The 22,131-nt window shown below is 44.2% G+C and overlaps 1 protein-coding gene and 1 long non-coding RNA gene across 3 annotated transcripts in view; one reads left to right on the forward strand and one right to left on the reverse strand.

Annotated features, from left to right (window-relative positions):
• PLXNA2 (plexin A2) overlaps window positions 1–22,131 on the forward strand; it is a 350,823-nt gene that overhangs the window by 199,925 nt on the left and 128,767 nt on the right. For both annotated transcript variants that reach the window (XM_072647950.1, XM_072647951.1), the window contains exons 5-9: window positions 758–858; window positions 7,494–7,617; window positions 9,684–9,837; window positions 11,007–11,103; window positions 15,397–15,511. In XM_072647950.1, coding sequence (XP_072504051.1) covers window positions 758–858; window positions 7,494–7,617; window positions 9,684–9,837; window positions 11,007–11,103; window positions 15,397–15,511 — 591 coding nt within the window. The remainder of the gene's footprint in view (window positions 1–757; window positions 859–7,493; window positions 7,618–9,683; window positions 9,838–11,006; window positions 11,104–15,396; window positions 15,512–22,131) is intronic.
• Window positions 8,858–12,858, reverse strand: LOC140529356 (uncharacterized). Its single transcript, XR_011975515.1, has 3 exons — window positions 12,676–12,858; window positions 10,281–10,384; window positions 8,858–9,173 (listed from the first exon to the last, which is right to left on the reverse strand). It is a non-coding gene; the product is annotated as an uncharacterized lncRNA (long non-coding RNA).

A 22,131-nucleotide genomic window follows, 5' to 3' on the forward strand; every position in this document is an offset into this window, starting at 1 on the left:
TCTGTGCTTTTCTACAATCCAGGGGGGAAATAAGGAAACCGATCTCTCCAATGGGAACAGAGATGGGTTCTGACTCCACAGATTCCCATTCTCCCGAATGAGAAAAGACTCAGACAAACAGCTTCCTCATGAGTGGGGACGGTTCCCCCTTACCCAGACTTTTCAAAGACTGGGAGATTTACTAGAGAGTCTGAATGCATACATCAGAGAATGGGATAATTGGATCCAGGTGGTATATTTTGTAGAATGTAAAGAGATTGTGCCATACTCTGAATATTATTTGATGGGACAAGTTTTCCCTCCCTCTCTTTTTTTCTGTTTTCTGTGCAAGCAGGATATCTCACCCTGAGCCCAGCTGACAGCTCTTTACAGATGAGTTTGTCACTCACTAGCCTTTCAGCAGATTTAACCATTTTTCAGCTCCAGCCCACTGGCATGAATAGGGGATTTTAAAGGCTGGCAGAAGGAGATTAAAGAGTTCTGTTTGTATCTCTAGAGGGGGTAGGAGTGCCTAACCCACTACCATAGTAGCCAACAAATTTATCTCTGCCTTGAAAATAGCCACTGGCCTGGTTGAATTGGCTGAGTCAGAACACCTGTTGGGCAAGTAGAATGGAATGATGTCATTCATTCCACTCCTGCTACACTCTCCTCCTCATAGGATGTTGGGGGGGAAAATGTGGGTGGTTAGGGGCGAGTTGTTTAGACTGATACACAAGACTGATTATCCCCATGCTCTTTTCCATTTCTCTACTAGGTTTCCAGGGTCCCAGTAGAGTCCTGTGAACAGTATACGACATGTGGGGAGTGCCTGAGCTCAGGGGATCCTCACTGTGGCTGGTGCGCCTTGCACAACATGTAAGTCTGGGAAGTCCTGGGCAATAACTCACATTTACGTAGAGTTTTACAGTACACAAAGTGCTTTTCTCACAATATCACTGTGAGGTTGATAATATAAGTATTAGTTTGCCCGTTTTATAGGTGCAGGAAAGTGAGGTTCAGAGAAAGTAAGTCATTTGCCCCAAATCACACAATTCATTTCATGGCAGAGCCAGGACTTCTGACTTGAAGTACAGTGATGGTTTCATTTTACATGGCCACTGCATGAACACTGGGAACCAGGCACAAATGTCATCAAGCTGTGCTTGAAGGGAGAAAGAGGTGAGATCCTCTTTCCCCAGCTGATCATACTAATAGTGGATAGAATGTGGACAGGGGATAGCTCCAGGAGCTATGACATGAGACTTCTTCCACTTCGTCCATCTCTCCATCCTTCTATTTTGTTCTTGAATCTGTCAATATCAAGAACCCAGGCCCTGATATCATAAGGAGTCATGTCAATACCAAATACCCCTGAAGTACTAAAAATTGAGTCCCTCTTCCTCTACTTTGGTCTCTTTCCCAGTTGCTCTAAAGTCAGGTCTATCTATCTCTAAGCAAGAGTTAAGATCACAGGAAAGGCTCCAGGATGAAAATGTAGCATTTCCTTACTTAATAGCTGACATGTATGTAGCTCTTTGAGATTTACAAAATCCTTCACATGTTATCTCATTTGATAGTGACATCAATCCTGTGAGGTAGGTGCTATTATTATCCCAATTAAAAAAACAAAACAAAACAGAAGTGTGATTTCATTGGCAAAGGGAACTCCTGTCTTGGATGGCTCCCATTTAGCGTTCAAACCCTCCATAATCTGTCCCCCTCCTGCTTTTCCAGTTCTCTTACATTTTACTCTCTGACACATACTCTTGGTTCCAGTGACACTGACTCTTGGCTGGTCCATCCCTCAGCCCCAGGCATTTTCTCTGGCTGTCCCCCATGCCTGGAATGTTCTCCTTCCTCTGTTCCCTCCCTGACTTCCTTTAAGTCTCAACCAAAATCCCTCCCTCTACAGAAATCTTCCCCTACCCCTCTTAATTCCAGTCTTCTAGCTGCTAATTATTTCCTATTTATCCTGTAGATAGCTTGCTTTGTCTATATTTGTTTGCTTACATCAGTTTGTAAGCTCCTTGGGCCAGGACTGTCTTTCCCTTCTTTTTGTATCCCTAGCACTTAGCACAGTGCCTGATGGCTAATAAATGTTTCTTGATTGATTAGTTGATAGACAACTCTTCTACACCTTATTGTCTTAGAGGATTTTTCAGGGCTCTGAGTAGTTAAATGATTGGCTCAGGATCACATATGTCAGAGGTAAAACTTAAATTCAGGTCTTTTTGACTCTAAGATGGGTTTTGCCACTATGTGAAACTGCTTCCCTTTGCCACCATTTGACAGATGAGAAAACTGAGGGAGAGGGAGGTTAAGTGAGTTACCCAGAGTCATAGAACTATTAAATATCTGAGAAGGGATTTGAGTCCTGGGCCTCCTGACTCCACATCCAACATTCTAAGACTTCCCCTCCCTTCTAGAATAACCAATAGGTAGCACACTAAATAGAGCGCTAGGCCTGAGGTCTGGAACACCTGAGTGCCAATCCAGCCTCTGACATACTAACTGTGTGACCATGGAAAAGTCCCTTCATTGATATCTGCCTCAGTTTGCTTATCTATAAAATGAAGATAATCCTCTACCTCAGAAGGTTGTTGTGAGGAACAAATGAGATAATTGTAAAGTGCTTAGTATACAGTAAGTGCTGTATAAATATGAGCTATTATATCGTTATATTAGGGTGAGTTAACCACAATCCAGTCTCCAGGCAGCCCTATGTGGTAGAAAGAAGACAGGTAAGGACCTCTTTTGCTTCTAGAAACAGATCTCTCACTAAGTGACAGTGTGAGTCCTTCACTGTTCCTATGCCTTGGTTTCCTTATCTCAGAAACAGGAATTACCACCCTGGTACCTCACAGGCTGCCATCACAGTGAAAATGCTTTGAAAAGTATAAAGTGCTATACAAATGTATGAGATGACCTTTGGAAGACCCTTCCAGCCCTACTACTTTATGATTCAAAGGCTCTGGCATCTCCTCCTGACTGTGCCTAGATACAGACAATGAAGTAGCCCGTGTCTGAAAGCACCAGTCCTATAAAAATGCAGGATCACTGCCTTCCTGGCCAGGGCACCCTAACTCCAAGAGGAGCTTGGGAGGGAAAGGAAAGAGAGAAACCCTGAGAGGCTGCTTGATGAGAAACTAAGAATCCTTCACCCACCCCACCCCCCACCCCAATAGAGCTGGAAACCCTGTGGCCATGTGCCAGCCAGAAAACATCTCCAAGAAATGTGCTGAGTTGGGGCGGAGGCAGAGGGCCAGAGCTCAGGGTCCCACACAATAGCTCTTGGCTCCCAGCCTTAGCAGCAGGTGTTGGGAGGGCTAAGAAGGGAGGGAGACTGGCATGTCACAGATGCAAAATCTGGACTGGATTTGAGCCCCCCACATGCTGGGTTCACTGCTTGTGTTTGAGGTAAAAGGTTGAAATTTCCTCTCCCCCACACACACCCCAAGAGTACTCTAACCACCAGTTCTACAACTGGCAGGTCCCAATTTAAATTAGCTTCATAGACTATAACAGGGAGGGACCTTAGCGATGATAGAGTCCAGCCCCATCCTTTTACAGTTGAGAAAAATGAGGCTCAGAGAGGTTAATGAGGTTAATGCCACAGTGACAAAATTAGAAGGGACAGAGATCATGGATTCCCTTAGAGGTGACTGAAGTTAAAGCCACACTTACAAAGTTCGGAATGACAGAGCTAGGATTGATGCCTGACAACTCAGTGGATAGAATGCTGGGCCTGCAGTCAGGAAAAAGTGAGTTCAAATTTGCCCTCAGATACTTATTAGCTGTGTGATCTTAGACATGTCATTTAACCTCTACCTGCCTCCATTTCCTCTTCTATGAAATGGGATACTAATAACAACAAGGCTGTTGGTGAGGATCCAACAAGATAATGTAAAAGGTACTCAGCACAGTGTCTTAGCACAAAGTAGATGCTGTACGAATGTTATCATCGTCATCATCATCATCAGGTCCTCTGACTCCAGAATCCGTATTCCCACCAAATTACCACCCCTCAACTTTGTTTTCATTTTGCCCCACCTCTCGAGGCCCAGAACGCCTTCTCATGCACAGATTTAGTTCTCGAGAACAAAGGCATTTGCCATCACCACCCCATGCCATCTTGGTTGTTCATCTGGTGCAGCTCTGGTAAACCATCATCACAGAGAGCACATTCCCGCTTCACTGTGGTGTGGATTCTGGAACCACAAGATTGCCAAGTAGGCATGTCAACTCAGTCATGCCAGTGCTGGCTGCTCTTGCCCAAACTCCAAGTGTGTCACATGATTCCTCACCAGAGCATTGTCCCTTGAACCAACAAGAGATTGATAAATTTCCCAGATCCCAACAAAGTTTTCCTCTCCTTCTCAGTCATACTGTCCTCCAGAATATGAGGCTTTTTCTGATCCCCTCCCCCTCAGCAGGTGCCCTCTGCTTCCCAGAAATTGCTTTCTATATATTTTTGTATTTACCTTTTGGGGGAGGTGTTATTTGGAAATAAGCTCCTTGAAGGCAGGGATTTTTTTTTTCTTTTTATCTCCAGTGCCTAACTCAATGCTTTGTTGAATGGATGAATGACTGAAAGAGAAATTAGATCATCTCCCCTTTATTATCAGAGCTTTCTCCATACCATCCCCCTTCCACTGAGCCTTCCCAGAATCATCTGACCACAGCAGTGACAACAGACAGAGTCTGTCTGGTTTCTTCACTCCCAGGCCCAAGTCTTCTCAGAGACGGAGGCAGAGGGCCCAGGAAGATAGCTAAAGAGCCTCTTGGGTCTGGGGGGGGGAGGGGTTTGAAACCTTCCTGTCTCTTCTATATGCCATCCTAGTCCTAGTGTGTTATTGTCTCCGGGGCTATTTATCTCTGTTAGGGCTGTTGCCATAAATAGTATGATTAAAAAAAAAAAAAGCGCCATTTTCAGTGAGTCAATGAGATAAAGACTCCAGTCAAGAGCTCACTTTGGAGCTATCTTACAGATTCACTTAAACCTCAATAATTCTTTTCTTTGACAGCATTCATATTTAGATCCATTATGTGCCAGAAAAGGGAAAGAGGAGGGGACCTTAGGGGGATGGGGGGATGAGGAGGGAGTTGGGGTGGAAGTTACTGCATAAAATATGGGGAAGTGGTAACCTCAGAGAGTTTTCTCCTCCTCTGCAGCAGCAGCAGGCCGTGGCCTCCCTGGATGTGAGGGCTCTTAGCCCTGTAGAGCCCGAGTTACCAGGGGCTTAGAGCAGGGAGAAGATCATCATGAGATTTAGCAATTCAGAGAGATCATCTATTTAAAGCCCCACAATTTATAGAAAAAGGAAACTGAGACCCAGAGAGGTTAAAAAAATCCAGGAGAAACAGATACAGAAGCCCTGAAAAGAGACATTGCCCTCAGATGGTCCCTTCTGGTCATCTGAGATGGCCCCAGTTGGTTTCTCTCCTCTGTCCCTTTGTCTGCAGGAAGCATGGCATCCAAATTATCCCAAATATACAGCTTACAAATGGGTAGAGATAAAAGCAATTTCTAACCATAAGAATTAACTGGTATCAAATGGAAATTGAGGGGGTTTGGATTCAATGAGCCCTGAGCCCCCTTTCATCTTTGGATCCTATGATCTCTCTATTCAATACATTATAGTCAATATACATACACTAACAATATCTCATTTAAGCCTCATAACAACCCTATTAACCTAGCCCCATTTTATGGATAAGGAAACTGAGTTGGGAGAAGTTAATGACTTGCCCAGTGTCACACAGCTAATAAGTCTGTGAATTAAGATTCATGCTCAGATCTTTCTATCCAGAAGGCCAGCACTTTACCCACTTTGTCCTGACAACAGCAGCAAGCAACTATGGAGACCTTCAAAGACGAGAATTTGAAGGTGCTCCTTACCAGGTGCTCCAGGTACAAAGCTAGGAATGAACAGTCCTTTCCCTCTTATACTCTACTCAGCCCCCTTGATCACTTATTCCAGCTTTGTAGGATGTTCTTAATCAATGAGTTCTTACCATATCCTTATCAGGATTTTTAAAGTAAGTAAAGTAGGTAAGGAAAGTAAGGAAAGATTTTATTTTGGGGTGGTAGGAAAAGAGAAAGAAAAACTGGATAGACCAGATGAGCTTGTTTGTGGGATATGTTCTAGAATTCCTCACTTTCATCTTCTATAGAGTCTGAGCCTACTTCCTCATAATTCTTCTCCAGGACACTTTGCTCACATACCACTGTACAAATGCCCACTTGGCGTACATAAGGACAAATCTGTGATCTAGACAGACCCATACATCAGCAATGACTGTTGTGTTACTGAGCATGCATACTGCCCACTGTACTCTAGCCAGGTGTCTACCAGGTGCCACAGTTGGAGGCTGGTAATCGATCCCAAATTTGAAGCCAGTGGGACACCAGTCCTTGAACTAAATTGTTCTCTTGGTGGCAGTGACAGCATTTAGGGTTAGGATTAGGGTACGTCACCACAGTATAGCATGCAGCAGACCATTATGTGGGTCACACTTTACCATGTGGTTGGAGGGACCAAAGGAGGCATTGGAGGACTTTGCTACAGAGAACTGCTTTTCAGTAGAGACAATGGGCAAATGGGTGACAAGGGGGAAGTAGATTTGGGGATAAGGTATCAGGTTGGTCTGGAATTCTGTGAGGTCTACATTGAGGGCACCATCAAGTCACAAGGGGACAGTAATGGAGGAAACGATTTGGCCAATGAGCCTGTTGTGGTTGGTACCAATCCATACCCAAACAAGACTTCTCTCAGTAACATCCCCAAAGATTGGCCCTTCACTCTCCAGCTGAGACTTCCCGTGAAAGTAAACTCACTACATGCTAGCTCCCTATTACGTCTTTGGCTGATTGTCTTTTTTAAGTTTTCTTTATATCAAGTCAATGTCTTCCTTTTTTTTAAAATATAAGTTGGTTGATGACAAAGCACCACTTTTATCAGATCATATATTTAGAGCAAGGAGGAGAATCAGAAATCAATTTTACAGATAAGAAAACTGAGGCACTGAGAGGTTAAGTGACCAGCCATGGGTCACACAGCTAGTAAGTATCTAACATAGGATTTGAACTGAGGTCTTTGTTAACTGCTCATCTCAAATTCTTTCTGCTATGTTATCCAGTTGCCCTGTCAGACTCATCTGTGCTTATGCCACCAGAATTTCATTCTTGAGAGTTTCTTATCCTCCTTGAGATGATTTCTTCATAGAAGTTTCAACCTTGAATCTTGCCTTCTTCTACCTAAGTTAAATTCCCTTTGCTGTACACTGAATCCATTTCCATTCAGCCTGAGTTCAATAGGAATCAACATAGTAGTCACTCTTAGATAGCAGCCAGGAGTCCTTTGCCTAGGAGGAGGAGAAGAGGGGAGAAAAACAGAGGAAGGCCTGAATGGACCAGTCTTCAACTTCACCATGACAAGCCCGCATATAACTTACCCTGTCCAAGGGGAAGAGCGAGCTCTGTGCCTTCGATGCCTTGATGTCTGTTGTAGGTGCTCCCGGAGGGACAAATGCCAGAGGGCCCGGGAAGCTAATAGATTTGCTGCCAACATCAGCCAATGCATGAGCCTCAAGGTAAAACCCAGCAGCATCTCCGTCTCTGAACACAGTCGATTGGTAAGTACCCCAAAGTATATGTGTGTATAGGAGGGGTGCGTCTATACGTCAAAAGCCATATGTAGTTCATTGTAAACTGAATTTTGTTTTAAATGCCCTGGAAGAGCTTTCTATTTACAGGAATTCTATAGCAAATCCATTTTTTTAAAAGAAGTGAAGCAGGGAGGGGAGGAAGGAAGGAAGGGAGAATTTGGACCTCAAACCTTTAAATAAAAATGGGAGGGGGGAAAGAGACAGACAAGGCAGACAGAGGGGTTACAGGACTGGAGAAGGACTTAGGCTATTCTGACTTTGAAAAAAATGAAGTGTTATCTTGTGAGTGTGACTTTAATTCTTGCGGAAAATCTAGAAATAAAACACTGGAAATCTTAAAAAAAAAAAAAAAGTGAATAATCACTTACTGCCCTCCCCCAAAGCTTATATCATCTGCCTTTGATTTTGTTTTTGTTTTGAGACTTTTTCATCCATAGGATTTCAGGAAGCAAAGTAGGCCAAAAAACATATTCCAAAACCATTTCTTGCCATTATCTACTACTTGAGGTTACCCTTGACACTGCATCTGACCCTCCACTGATGTAAATCATGAGTTACTTCTGTGGGTTATTTGGGGGTGGAGGACAATTAATCCTATACCTGTGTGAGTTCAAGACAGAAAATTCTTTAGCCACCTGTCAAGGTCCAGCCCAGAATATTCCATGTCCTCAGGCTCTGCACTGTCATTTAGTTTCAGAGGATTTTTATGAGCATTCATGAGTGTTAATTAGCTGATGAACCATCCATTATTTCATTCGTTCATTCTTAGAAAGAGGTCTGTCCTCTGTAGAAAAGGGTAGGTGAATGATACAGGGAGCTCATTGTCTGTAGGGAACCAAACTAGACCAGAAAAAATGAGAGCAAATTTAACTACAGGGGGACTGGGAAATACCATTAATCAAACAATATCCGTTAAGTACCTACTGTGTGTCAGGCACTGTGCTAGGGATGCTACAGGATGCCTTGAAAGTTCTCTCTGGAACTTTTGCAGACATCAGTTTACCCATCTCTCAGATAAAGGGCATAAGCCAGCTGTTGTCTGAGGCCCCCCTCTAGCTCTGGCACTCCATGATCCATAACCTGAGAAACCACAACTGGGTCCAGATAACTGCATCCCAGATTTCTTTTGTGACATTTATTCCAACCTCCTTCCTACCCAGCACCCAGCTTTTACTAAAGTTATTATTAAAAAATCAGAGTGAACCCATATTTCTATTTCTTTTATTTCTCCTGCCCTACCTCCACCTTTGTCAGATGGAGGGTGGGGAGCCACTTCTAAACTGGAGGAACGAGAAGAAATGAGAATTCTGGGTAGCTCATCAACTTGGTCATTGGCCTCGGATCATTAATAAGTTAGAGAAGGAGAATTCATTTCCACACCTAAATCTGAAGAAATCACGGGAGTCCCCATGCTCCAATTCAGGGATGCAGTCTGAATTCAGCGGCTGTGTTTCTGACTCAGTTTCTAGTTTGCATTGTCCCTTCTCAGACCCTCAGTGATTCCTAGGAACAGACAACTTGGCCTGGTGGTGGGAAAACAAATGGGTTAGTCTCTACCTTATCATCTAATGATACATGCAGGATTATGAGCAAAGAACCTGAGATCTGAAAGGGAGTTTAGAGATCACTGCTTGAGGCAGTGATGATTCCATCTTGCTCTTTGTATCTCAGGGCCTGATACACAGTATGCATTTAATAAATGCTTCTTGATTGCTTAATTGAACTGGTCCAATCTCCTCTTTTTACAGGAAAGGAAGTTGAGGCCCAGATTCACCAACTCTGACACAGTTAATTAGTAACAGGATTAAAACTTGAACTCAGCCCTTCTGAATCCCATTCTCATGTGCATTCCATTATAACACTCTACCATGCCTCTTTCTGAGCTCTTTTCCAGTAGAATCTAAGCCTGTGAGGGCAAGAAGTGTTTCATTTTTGTCTTTGTGTGCCTGGGACTTATTGTAGTGCCTACCTTGTAGAACACCATGAGTGAATGTTTGTTGGATTGAATTAAATTGAATTTCCTTCTCCTTCAGCTCAGCCTGACTGTCAGTGATGCCCCAGACCTGTCTGCAGGGGTTACCTGTGCTTTTGGGAACCTGACAGAAGTGGAAGGGCAGGTGGCGGGGAATCAGGTTATCTGTGCCTCCCCTGGGGTCAGAGATGTCCCTGCCATCCCTGTGGATCAAGGTAAGAAGGGGTCTATGACAGCAGGAGTTCCCACCAAGAAGAAAAAGGAAGGATGAGAAAGGCAGGGTGCTAGGCAGAGCATTCGCACCCCACCCCCTCCCTGACCCCCTCCCTGAGCTGAGCATACCCTTATCCTGAAGGCCAGAAACAGGACAGGGTTTGGGATCTACCATTATATTATTTGTATGCTCAGGGTTATTTTGGATCATAGAACATGGAGTCATACCTACTGAGTCTCCACTGTGGATTAAGCACTGAATGCTTTGCAGGGCCCTGATAAGATCTGAAAATCCTTCAGTAGCTGCTTTTACTTCAACCCAAACGAAGAGATTGTAGAACATATGGTCAATTAAACCCTCTTTCAAATGAGTTAGAATTTGAATGGTTAGTATTTCCCACTCCCAATTATTTTTTTCTTTTAAACAGTTTTTGAAGTTACTTACCTGCTTATATAGTGTTTCCCCTAAGTAGAATTGTAAGCTTCCTGAAGGCAGGTACAACTGTTACTTCTTTTTGTCTTTGTATCCTCCAGCTGATTAACAGACTCCTAGGAAGTTTCAGAAGTCATTCCAAAAACTCCCATTAGCTCCTCCTCAGTCCCCAGGGTTTCACCTCATGTGAGGACACAAGTGAGGGGAAAAAAACGTAGCTCCTAGAGGGGCTTGAATATCATCTAAACCACAACTTGTGTTATCTCCCCACTGGACTAACAGCCCCAAGAAATCACTTGAACTCTGGTCAGTCTGAAGGCAGGGTTCTAATTCTGGTTGGTCTTAAGCCTAGGGTCAGGGCTGGCCCTTCACTCCCAAGATATTGCCACCTTGCAGAAGCTTATCATTGGAACATTCACTCCCCTTTTCCTTTGTCTTTCTCTCAGCTCCATACGCTGGTGCCAACATGAAGTTAGGCAGTATTTATTTACAAAGAAAACAGGAGTGCACGTGTACGTGTGTCTGTGTGTGTGTGTGCGTGCGCGTGTGTGTGTGCGTGCGCGTGTGTGTGTTAGAAAAAGCACAGGAAAACAGCTGACAACTGTACAGGTGACCAGATTTAAACTCCCAAATCTAATCTGTAGGGTTTCCTCCTAGCCCATAGCTTGAGAGCATTGTTCTCCCCCAACCTCTCATCAGAATGCCTATTTGTTCATTTTCTTCTCCTTTCTCTTCCAGACTGGTTTGGCCTGGAACTACAGCTAAGGTCCAAGGAAACAGGAAAGATGTTTGTCAGCACTGAATTCAAGTTTTACAATTGCAGTGCCCACCAACTGTAAGCATTATTTATCCCTCAACCACCATCTCCATCCTCTCCCCAGTCCCAGATCCCATCAGCTCCTATCCAGCCCTACCCAGAATCACAGATCTCTGAATCAGAAGGTACCTCAATTCAGAGATGCAGAATCTGGTAAAAGGTTGAGTTCCTGACCCATTTACAAACTCATTTACAATGACTGGTGGAATCCTAGGTCTTGATGGCAAAGCAGCAAAAATTACCATTTATAGACACCAAGGGCGAGGGGAAAAGAGCTTTTGAAGATGGAGGTGGCAGTATACAAATGGTGGGGGCAGTAGGAAGGGTGCCATATGCATTTGAAGTTAGAAGAGGCACCGTCTTGAGAAGGACTTCATTGTAGAGCAGCACCCATGAAGTAAACATGGTGTGAGGCAGCACAGGTTAAATAAAAGAAGGTGGGGAGAAGGGGAGGGATGCCCTCTGTGCCCTCCTTCCTTCAACCTTCCTGAGAGGAAGTAGAGAAAGCACTTCTAGGATGGTCTAAATGCAGCCTGGTTAACAGAGCCAAGCTCCTCATGGGACTTTAGCATAACCTGATGGTGCCCCCAAGCTGTATGATTCTGTAACTGTACACAAAAGCTGGGAACGTCTTCAGTGAGAGGCCTAGCCAGAAGGGACAAGCATGAAAGATAGGCCTTTGCATGGAATTTTTCCTGAATGAGCCCTCTCTGGAAAAGGCTCTAAGTCTCCTCTTATGGGCTCATGTGCTTTTGGCTCTAAGAAGGGGAAGTATTAGCATCTATTTGGCTACAGGAAGGGGCATGGAGCCAGTGGCCCTGGGCTTTCAGCAGGGAGGATGGACAGTAGTTACTGAGCCCAATTAGATAATTCCCAGAGACCCAAGCCCTAGGAATGATACATACTCTGCGACCTGGCACAGGACACACGGGGCCTAAGGAGGAGTCAGGACTCTACTAATGTCATGTTTGTAGGACATGGGGCTGGGGAGTGTACTAGAGAGACAACACTAACCCAGAACATAGAATTTTCTGAAAAGAGAGAGGACAGGGTTCAAATAAATAGCTAAATAAACCCCTAGTCCTTGATCTATCGTGCTTAGATCTACATTTACATTTTTAGAATAAGATCACTAGAGAGGCAGAGGACAGAGACTACTGAGCTATTCAGTCATTTGAGTTGTGTCCAAGTCTCCATGACCCCATTTGAGATTTTCTTGACAAAGACACTAGAGTGGTTTGCCATTTCCTTCTCTAGCTCATTTTACAGATGAGGAAACTGAGGCAAACAGGGTGAAGTGACTTGGCCAGGGTCACACAGCTAGTAAGTATCTGAGGCCTTATTTGAATTTAAGAAGACAAATCTTCTTGACTCCAAGCCACTGCACTATCCACTGCACCACCTAGCTGCTCGAGACTACTGAGCACCAATGGGGGAAAAACTAAAACATTTGTAATTAGATTTGTCCTGGAAAAGGAAAAAGCCAGAATCTTAGGGCTAACTAAGGTAGACTTGGGTGAAAAGGGAGTAGGAGAGTCAAGAGCAAGATCTAAAATGAGGTCAGGCTTCTCATTAACCACCCTCGCCAACCTTGCATCTTGGAAACTTGAGAACGTTGAGGCTCTAACTTTTTCCTTCTCTTTCCCAAAGCCCAGCATGGCCCTTGCTCCTCTGACAGTCCTCTCTGGTCTGCTTCTATCCCTATGAATCTTGCCAGGGAGGCAGACAACTAGAGCCTGAACCAAGCCCTCCTCCCTTGAGAATGCATTCTTTGTGACAGCATCCTCATCTCCATGACAACCCTCTGTGATGTCACTGCTTTCTCTCTCAGGTTACTGTAGCAATATAGGTGCTGTCACAGTGTACAGGGGTGCAGCAGAAGCCAGAAGGCCTTGGCAATAGAAATTTCACTTTGCTCCCCAAAATATTCTTCTTCCTATAGGAAGAAAAGAGCACTAGCTTTAGAGCTGCAGACCCTGGGTTCAAATCCAATCCCTACCACGTTCTACTGATGTGACTTCACCTTTTCTGGACAGTTTCCTCATCTAAAAGATGAAGGAATTATTCTAATGCTTCCTGAAGTCCCTGCTTTCTCTAAATCTGGGATCCTGTGTTGTTTCCACCCCAGAATTCATGATTGAACATCTGGAACCAGAGAATCTTAGAAACCATCTTGTCTGGCACTTGAATTTTACCTTCTAGCAGCCTGGGGGACCTTACCTTTTGCCTCTCAGGGCTTTCAGCATCACCACTTCCTGAACTCCCCAAATCATCAAATCCCATTTTGAAGCCCGAAGTCTCCTCCCCTTTCTTGGCTAGAGGATAGAGAGCTGGCCTCAGAGCCAAGAAGACCTGGGTTCAGGTCTCTGTATATATTGCTTATGGGCAAGCCACATGGTGCAGTGAATAGAATGCTACACTTGGAGTCAGGAGGACCTGAGTTCAAATTCAACCTCAGACACTGTCTAGCTGTCTGACCCAGGGCAAGTCACTTAACCTCTCTGTTCTTCAGTTTCCTAATCTGTAAAATGCGAATAATAATAGTGCCTACCTCCCAGGACTGTTGTGAAGAAAAAAGGAAAAAATGTTTCTAAAGTGCTTAACAAACCTTAAAATATTATATAAAGGTTAACTATAACAAAAATTTAGTGCTATTTTCCAGCAACTCCTTCTTTCTTTTTGATGCCATCTCTACACTCACTCACAATTGTGTTTTCTCAGGTTCATTTACAAATAAAAAGCAAGAATATAAATTGGCATCTCTGGATTTAGAGTCTAAGGGTCATATTTTTAGAAGGGAAGGAATCAATCAAATTCCCTCTTTTTGGGGGGGGGGGCTCAGACTCAGCCACAGATGTTAAGCAATTTGACAAAGACCACTAAGGTGGTCCTAGGATAGGATCAGAGACTCAGAGCTAGAACTGTTAATTATAATCTTATTTTACATATGAGGAAACTGAGACCCAGAGAGATTCAGTAATTTGCCCAATATGTAATGTGTCTGGGACAGTATTCAAACCCAGATCTTCCTAACTCTAAAGTCCAGGGGTCTACACCACCTAGCTACCCTCACTACGCTACACTGTCTCTCACTGCCTTACCAATGGCAAAGCTTCTGTTTCTCACTCTCTCCTAGCCAGTTTAGAGTGGAAAGCAATTTAAGGAGGTGCCTGACCTACTCTATCCCCTAAAACCAGCTACATTTTCTCAATGAGCCAGTCTCTCCCCTTCATATATACTGACCTGTGCCATCTCTGAGAAATACCAAAAAGCAGCAAAGGTTTGTCTGTTGCATATCAAGGAAGCCTGTGTGTCAAGCTAAGTTCTGATTGTATTGTCCTAAGGGCTACGTGAAATACTTTAATTATGCTTGCTGGGTCTTAGATTCTGGAGGAAGAACAAGGCGGTCTGACTAATCCACTACCCTCTCCTTCCTACATTCAAATACCCCCAATTTTCTGAGACAATCACCACCCCAAAAATTAATAAGAAAAAGTTTTTAACTCTTGAGAATAATATCTTCTATTTTATATTACATTTTATTGCTTTTTAAAGTGTTTTCGCAGATACTATCTTATTTGATCCTCTCTTTGTGAGATCAATTTACTGCCTCCATTTTATAGATAAGGAAATTGAGGCTCAGAAATGTTATAATAATAGCTGGCACTTATATGGATTTTTAAAGTTTGAAAAAGCATTTTACATATGTTATCTTACTTGATCCTTACAGCAGCCCCATAAAGAAGGTACCAGTATTATCTCCATTTTAAAGATGGAGAAACTGAGGCAAACAGAAGTTAAGTGACTTGCCCAGGGTCACACAGCTAGTAACTGCTTGAGATAGGATTTGAACTCTGGGCTTGCTGATTCCAAGTCCAGCATTCTCTCCCTCTTGACACCTGGCTGCCTGGGTAAACAGCTAATAGCAGAAGAGGCAGGTCTTCTGACCAGTCAAGGCTTCTTTCAACTACTCCAAGTTCCTCCAAGTCCTTTTCCTCTCTCCTCTGCCCCCGCACCTGCTAATCTATTCGATATTAAAGCTACCTTCCCAAGGAAGGCTGGTGAATGAATGAATCACCTTGCTTTTCTCTGGTTTCATTCACTCACTAGTGACAGGATCTCATTATAAGAGCTTTGGATGGAAAACAAATGGTTCTTATTGCTATGAGCTGTCCCTATTATCCTTTTAAAGAGTGGGAAATAAAGTATGTGACCCTAGCCTCTCAGTGTCACTGAAATAACTGACAGGTGTGAATGACTTCTCAGCTTCCTCTCCTTCCTTTCCTTCCTTCCTTTCCTCTCTCCATGCAGGTGCCTGTCCTGTGTCAACAGTGCCTTCCGCTGCCATTGGTGCAAATATCGAAACCTCTGCACCCATGACCCCACAACATGTTCCTTCCAAGAAGGCCGTATCAATATTTCTGAGGTAAGGTGGGCAGAAATTAAAGACAGGTTTTATGTAGGGATGTGTTGGTAAATTTTTTACAACCAGCTCTCTGACGGGGAAGGGGGGTGCGGTGTGAGGAGTGGGGGAGAGGGAGGGTGGTGTGCATGACACACCCTTAATTTTAATTTGCATTATTAGCAATTTCTCCATCACTTTCTTGAATAAATAAATGAAGCACTGCTGTGTAGTTTGCCACTTCCCAAAGTGTAAGCTGGCCCTTTGAAATTTAACAATCAGCTTTCACAAGCCAGACTCTGAGAGGCCTTGCCCATTCTCATATAGTAAGTTGGAGGCTCCTTCATGTCATCTCCCTGTCTTAGATCTATCTCTGGTATCTTCCTTTGAAGCATGCAAGTGAATCAGATTGCAATGTCTATCCAGAAAACTCCAAAAGGAGGAGAAAATTATTCTTGCAATGTAAATATATGTTGTAGTTTCCCATTGGGACCATTAACTCTATTTCTTAGAGCATTAGTCATCTAAATATCCAAGGGGTCAAAAGCAAGGATGGACAACCAATCAGGTACCCTGTACTAGAACATCAAAGAGTGGCCTTCATTTCATTGTGTGTTTGAAGAGAAAAGTCACTTTAAGATTGGCTGGACATAAGTTCTAGTTCAATAGAAAACTGTCTCATCTCTTTTGCTCTTTCATGCCAAGGTCCCTTCTACTGAAAAAAGACTGGTTTTATTTTATTCTAACACACTAGAACATTAAATATTCTAACACGTTAGAATATTATATATCCTAATATAGGCATGTAGGTGGCACAGTGGATAGAGCACTGGCCTGGAGTTGGGAAGTTCTGAATTCAAATGCAGGACTCAGACACTTTCTAGCTGTGTGACACTGAGCAAGTTACTTAACCCTGTTTGCCTCAGTTTCCTCTTCTGTAAAATTGAACTGGATAAGGAAATAGCAAACCACTCCAGTATCTTTGCCAACGACACCCCAAATGGGGTCACAAAAAGTCAGACACGATGAAACAACCACAAATATTCTAATACATACACCGCTGGTGGCCTATTGGAGGGAAGGAGAGAATGAATCCTAGCCAGGGGAGAGTGCCATGTATGGCTTAAAGTGTCACTTTGTTATCTAGTAAACATCCCATCCATGGTGCCTGACCTGCCTTTGTTATCAACACAGTGAAATGCCAAGTTGCTTATCTTCCCAATAAATATTTCAGGTCAATGAATATTGATTGGAGCTGGCTTGCTGGGCCTATTTCGAGAGCCTGAGGATAGTATGACTTGCTGGGTCTGTTTCTTTTTTTTGTTTCTAATGTGTTTTACACTCCAGAACAGCAGGATTTGAGTTTCAAAGACCACAGATGTCTTATCCAGACTGATGTGTGTGAATATCTAAATGCTTTTGTCCCTTTAATTCTGTCTTTGAGGAAAAATAACATGAATGGAGAGAGGTCCATTTGTTTGGATAAGATCACTGTACCTGAACAAGACCCCTGCTGGTAGCTGCTTGGCTGAGGTTCCAAGGGATTGGGAGTTGTAGGAGATAGTTAGGGTAGACTGATAGCGTGCATGCATTTTGGCCTTAGCTGGAAAACAGTGCGAGATGTGTGATGCATTGTGTTATGAGTGTTGGTGGCTTTCAGGGCTTGGGGGACACGGGATGCCTGGGGAGTGCAGGCTGAATTCCCTCATTTTCTTTGCTTCTGACCTCGATCAGTTCTTAGCTCCTTGCATTTTTACATTCATCACTTACAGCCTGGTAAATGGGGTTGCCATCATAGAGAGAGAAAAAGGATAATGGTCTGTCATCACAGAGTCAGGTGGTGAGAATTTATGAAGCACTTAGGACTGTGCCAGAAGTGACACTAAGCATATGGCTTACAAAGAAAAGACAAAACGGTCGCTGCCTTCAAGGAGCTCACATTTTAATGAGAGAAACAAATATGAAAATAGTGAGAGAGAGACAGAGAGATAATGAGAGACAGAGAGAGAGAGAAGGGGGAGGGAGGAGAGAAAAAAAGAGAATAAGAGGAGGAAAGAGAAAATGAAAGGGGGAGGAGGAGAGAGGGGGGGAGAGAGGAGAGAAAAAAGAGAATAAGAGAGGGAGGAAAGAGAAAATGAAAGGGGGAGGAGGAGAGAGAAGGGAGAGAGAAAGAGAGAGAGAGAAGGTAGAAGGTGATGTCAGAAGGGAGGGCACTGGCAGCTGGAGGGACTGGGAAAGACCTCCTACAGAAGGTAGGATTTGAGCTGAGTCTTGAAGGACTCCAGGAAACTAAGCATCAGAAGTGAGGGGGGCAGAACATACCAGGCATGAGGGACAGCTAATAGTACAGAGGCGTGGAGGGGGAAGATGGAGAGTTGTGTTTGAGGAACAGCCAGCTCACATCTTGGCCTGGCATTGTTCAGGCTACCAGTGCCTCAGCGTGACGGATTGGAAACCGCCTTCCTCTTGCTGAGTATGGACAGCTGCGTTGAGCTAGTTAGCTCTAACATGGAATGGGCAAGACATATCAACTTTCTCAGCTTCAATGTTAACATCTGTAAAGTGAGGGAGCTGAACTGGAAGATCTTTCCCAGCTCTGAATCCTGTCATTCTAGTAATTGAAGCATGATTTGGAACCTCCTTGGACTAGATGGCCTCTGAAGGACCTTGCTGGGTCTCCATCTATGCTCCAATGCTCATGTAAACCTTTCAGAATAGGGACAATAGCATGGAACTCCCTGTATGGTGAAATTATTCCCAGTACGGTGGAAAGGGTCCTAGAATTAAAGTCAGAAGATCTGAGTTTGAATCATGACCTTGCTACTTACCCAAGTGACCTTCTATGGGCCTCAGTTTCCAAATCTGTTAACTGATGGGATTGATTCCTTGCAGCTCTAGATCTTATAAAAGAATTCCCTTTTCAGTCTGGGATCAATAAATCAGTCAGTAAACATTCATTGAGCACCTATTAAGTGCTGAAGACATCAAGAAAGGCCAAAAAAAAAAGGGCATTGATATTTCAAATGTGGTTCCAGTAGGAGATAGGTAACTCTATTATCCTAGCTCAGAAGCTAGAAGAAACATCAAAAGCCATCCTCTCTCACTCCCCCACTTCAAAGATGAGGGAACTGAGGCCCAGGACAATGGTCACACAGGTTGAATCACAAAATGTTACCATTAAAACAAAGCTTAGAAATCTCTTATCCAACTCTCCCATATTTAGAGAAGAGGAAACCAAGGCAGAGAGGAACACATGGCCTTTTCCAAGGGAAAATAATTAGCAAGAAGTAGAGCTGAGATTCAAACTCACATCTTTTGACCAATTCCAGCATTCTTTCCCCAATGCCCTGCTTCTGCCCTAGATAATTACTGAATATTTCTCCCAGCCCTAAGGTTTTAGGAATCAGCTTCCAGTTGGAAACTGGCCTACGTCGCTTTGGTAGGGAGGAAGACCCATTAGCTCAAACTGGCAAAGAGAGAGGAAAATGGAGCTTGAAGGCTGGGATTCCTGGAATCCACAAAAGGATATCTGAGAGTAAAGGTGGATCAGGTAAAGGACCATGGTAAGGAAGAGACAGGTGAGTTCAGTTCATGGTCGGGCACGGACTCCCAGCGACCAGCACAAAAGTCGTTAAGTTTCTTTTGAAAGATGGGCCCGAGAGAGAGGGGGAGGCCAGTGAAATGCTGATCTAGACAAGAAAGGGCAGCTGTTTCTCTTTCTCCGGGGGAGCTCCCCCCCACTCAGTAAAAGTTGAAACCTCAGGCCAAACTTGAAAATGACCTGCAGCTGGGGAGATGCTAGGATGAATGTAACACAAAGCCAGACAAATAAACTCACAGCCCGGGTGTGGAGACCAGCAGGGTTCAGGCACAAAGAAGCTAATTGGAAACAGGCCCGACCTCCCCTGTGTAGTTTACATGAAATCTCTCCCTCTCACCCTTAGAAAGGCCCCAGAGCTGGAACCCCAAGAAGCTATGTGACTCCCCCTCCCCAGGACCAAGGGAATCCTGAGAAAGGCCTAAGGATATACTGGGATGCTTCCTGCCTTCCAGGAGTCCCTCCCCTCCATACTGAGCATCTCTCTGCTCCCTGACTTAGAGGCTGATGTCCACTCAGCCTCTGCCTTTCCCCCATTTCCCCTAAGTCTGTGAAGGGGGAGGGGGAGATATTCAGCTGGTTTTATTCCAGCTAATATTTACTGACTAGGCCCTTCTCCAGGGATTTCCTCTCTTAAGGGGAGTGAGAGAAACAAAAAACCCAGCTTCTAACTTTGCTACAGGTTGTCAGGAAGGTTGTTAGGAGCCACTTCCTAAAAAAAAAAAAAATTTCTTTAACCTTAGGCAACAGCTCATCACACTTCCTATCACTGCAAACCCTAGTTCCTGGGGCTTGGTGCTGTCTGCCATAGACCTTCTGTTTGGGAACAGCACCTCAGAGAGGTTGGGGCACAGCAAGGGAAGATATGCCCCAGAGGGAGACTAGGGGTGGGACATCCCCTACTTCATGGAGACCTCTACCAGCTTGTGGTTGGGTTTGAGAAAATTCCTTTCTAACACTATGAGACTTCAGTTCCACTCTGTGTAATGTATATGTGTCCATGTGTGCAAGTGCATGTGTCTAATCAGAGGGATTATAAGTCAGAATCATGAAACCAAATTTCATTAATAACTATCCAGTTCAACCCAATACAATCTCGTTTAATTCAACATGCATTTATTAAATGCTTACTACACGTAAGATGAGAGGTAGGGAGTTGAAAAGGGTACAGGTCTGACCTTGGAGATGGGAAGACCAGGGTTCAGAGTCCTGCTTCTGACACACAGTGACAAGGTGACCCTGGGCAAGTCATGCTCTCAATGCTTTGCAGGTCAGTCTCTATGACAAAAGTTGTAAAAAAGGTTCTGCCTAAAAGCAGATGCTCCGCATGGGAAGGCAGGGGAGAGGAAAGTAGGAGAGGGATTCCAACAAGGCAGGAAGCATCCCAGTCCATCCCCAGGGCTTTCTCAGGATTCCCTTGATCCTAGAGAGGGGGAGTCAGCTTGGGCTTCCAGCCCTGGGGCCTGTCTGAGGGTGAATGGGAGAGATCTCATGTAAATGCATGAGGGAGGTCAGGTCTGTTTCCATTAAACTCTCTGTGCCTCCCATTCCTCAACCTATAAAGCTCAAAACTTCCAAAATCCTTTCCAGCTCTCGGTTTCCTCGTCTGTAAAATGGTGCTGCTAATAGCACCAGGCTGTTGTGAAGATCGGTTGAGATAACATATGTAAAAATGTTGGCCATCCTTGACTGAAATATTGCTCAGTCATAACAGATTCTTCATGACCCCATTTGGGGTTTGCTTGGCAAAGATACTGGAGAATATTGAGAAATTGCCATTTCCTTCTCCAGCTCATTTACAGATGAGGAAACTGAGGTAAGCAGAGTTAAGTGCCTTGCCCATAGTCACAGAGCTAGGAAGTGTCTCAGGTCAGATTTGAACTCAGGTCTTCCTGACTCTAGGCTCTATCCACTTTGCCATCTGGCTAACATGAGCAAACCTTACAGCACTATTATTCAACCCCCCCTTTCCCCCATCAAAAAAATAAAAGAGGAAATTGACCAGTCTCTTTCAAAGAACTTGAGCTTCCTTTAAAGCTGTACATAGGACTATCCCTTCTCCCAGATGCATGCTCAGCAACCCTGGAGGTGGGACCCTGGAAGGAAGCCTCTTCTTGCTCAAGCTGGGTCCAGCCTATGACACAGCATTACCGCTTCAGGGTTGTAGGTGTGCAAACAGCTTTTAACTTTAAAAGCTCATCTTCCTCCATGACTAAACCAGGCCTAGCGTGTTGTAGACACATAAATATCTTCTTTACGCCCTATCCCAGGAGAGAGATAGGACTAAATAAATCCGATTAGCTTCCCAGGATGCCGGCTCCGCTCCCCCTTTGAAGTCCAGTGGGTGAAGATAATGCCATTTCCACATAGAAGTTGATTCAACACACTGAAGTGGCCCCAGTTCTGGGAGCTGGTGAAGCGTTGCTGAACGGAGCTGAGCCACAGGACCCACCTTTTCCTGGGCTCCATGGCTCCCTGGGCTCCTGGACATCCATCTTTGAGGCCATCACCTTCCCTAGAGTCTTCTAGGACAACTTTAACAAGCCTCCTTATTGTGCTTACCATGATTACGAATAGAGAACGGGAGTTAGGCAGGAGACAGGGCATGGGCCTAGTTAGATGAGAGTCCATCTAAAAGGGAAGGGGCAGGATGGGTGGGGGTAGATATAAGATGATCTTGAGTGGTATCTCCCAACCCTAGCAGGCTGTGAAGATCCCTCATAACAGTAGACATTCCTAGTAATGCTTTGCATTCTGCATCACCCAATGTAATTATTTTCTTTCCTGTCCCTAACAAGGCGTCAGTGTTTGTATGCATGGGTAGGTATATGCTTATGCATGGACAGAAGTGGTAAAAGCAGGAATATTGTAGGAGACTTACAGCCTGCAAGGAATGGTGCTCGTTGCTTCTACATACAGACCTGGAAGAGGGATCTTAGAAGTCATTTCTCCATCCCTTTCAGTTTGCAGATAAAAAAACTGAGTCCCCAAGACGGCACACAAGTGTAGGATTCTGACTCAGGTGATTCTGCTCTAAAGCCAAAGC

This window comes from Notamacropus eugenii, chromosome 2, assembly GCF_028372415.1.
Source record: "Notamacropus eugenii isolate mMacEug1 chromosome 2, mMacEug1.pri_v2, whole genome shotgun sequence".
Classification (NCBI taxonomy): Eukaryota; Metazoa; Chordata; class Mammalia; order Diprotodontia; family Macropodidae; genus Notamacropus; species Notamacropus eugenii.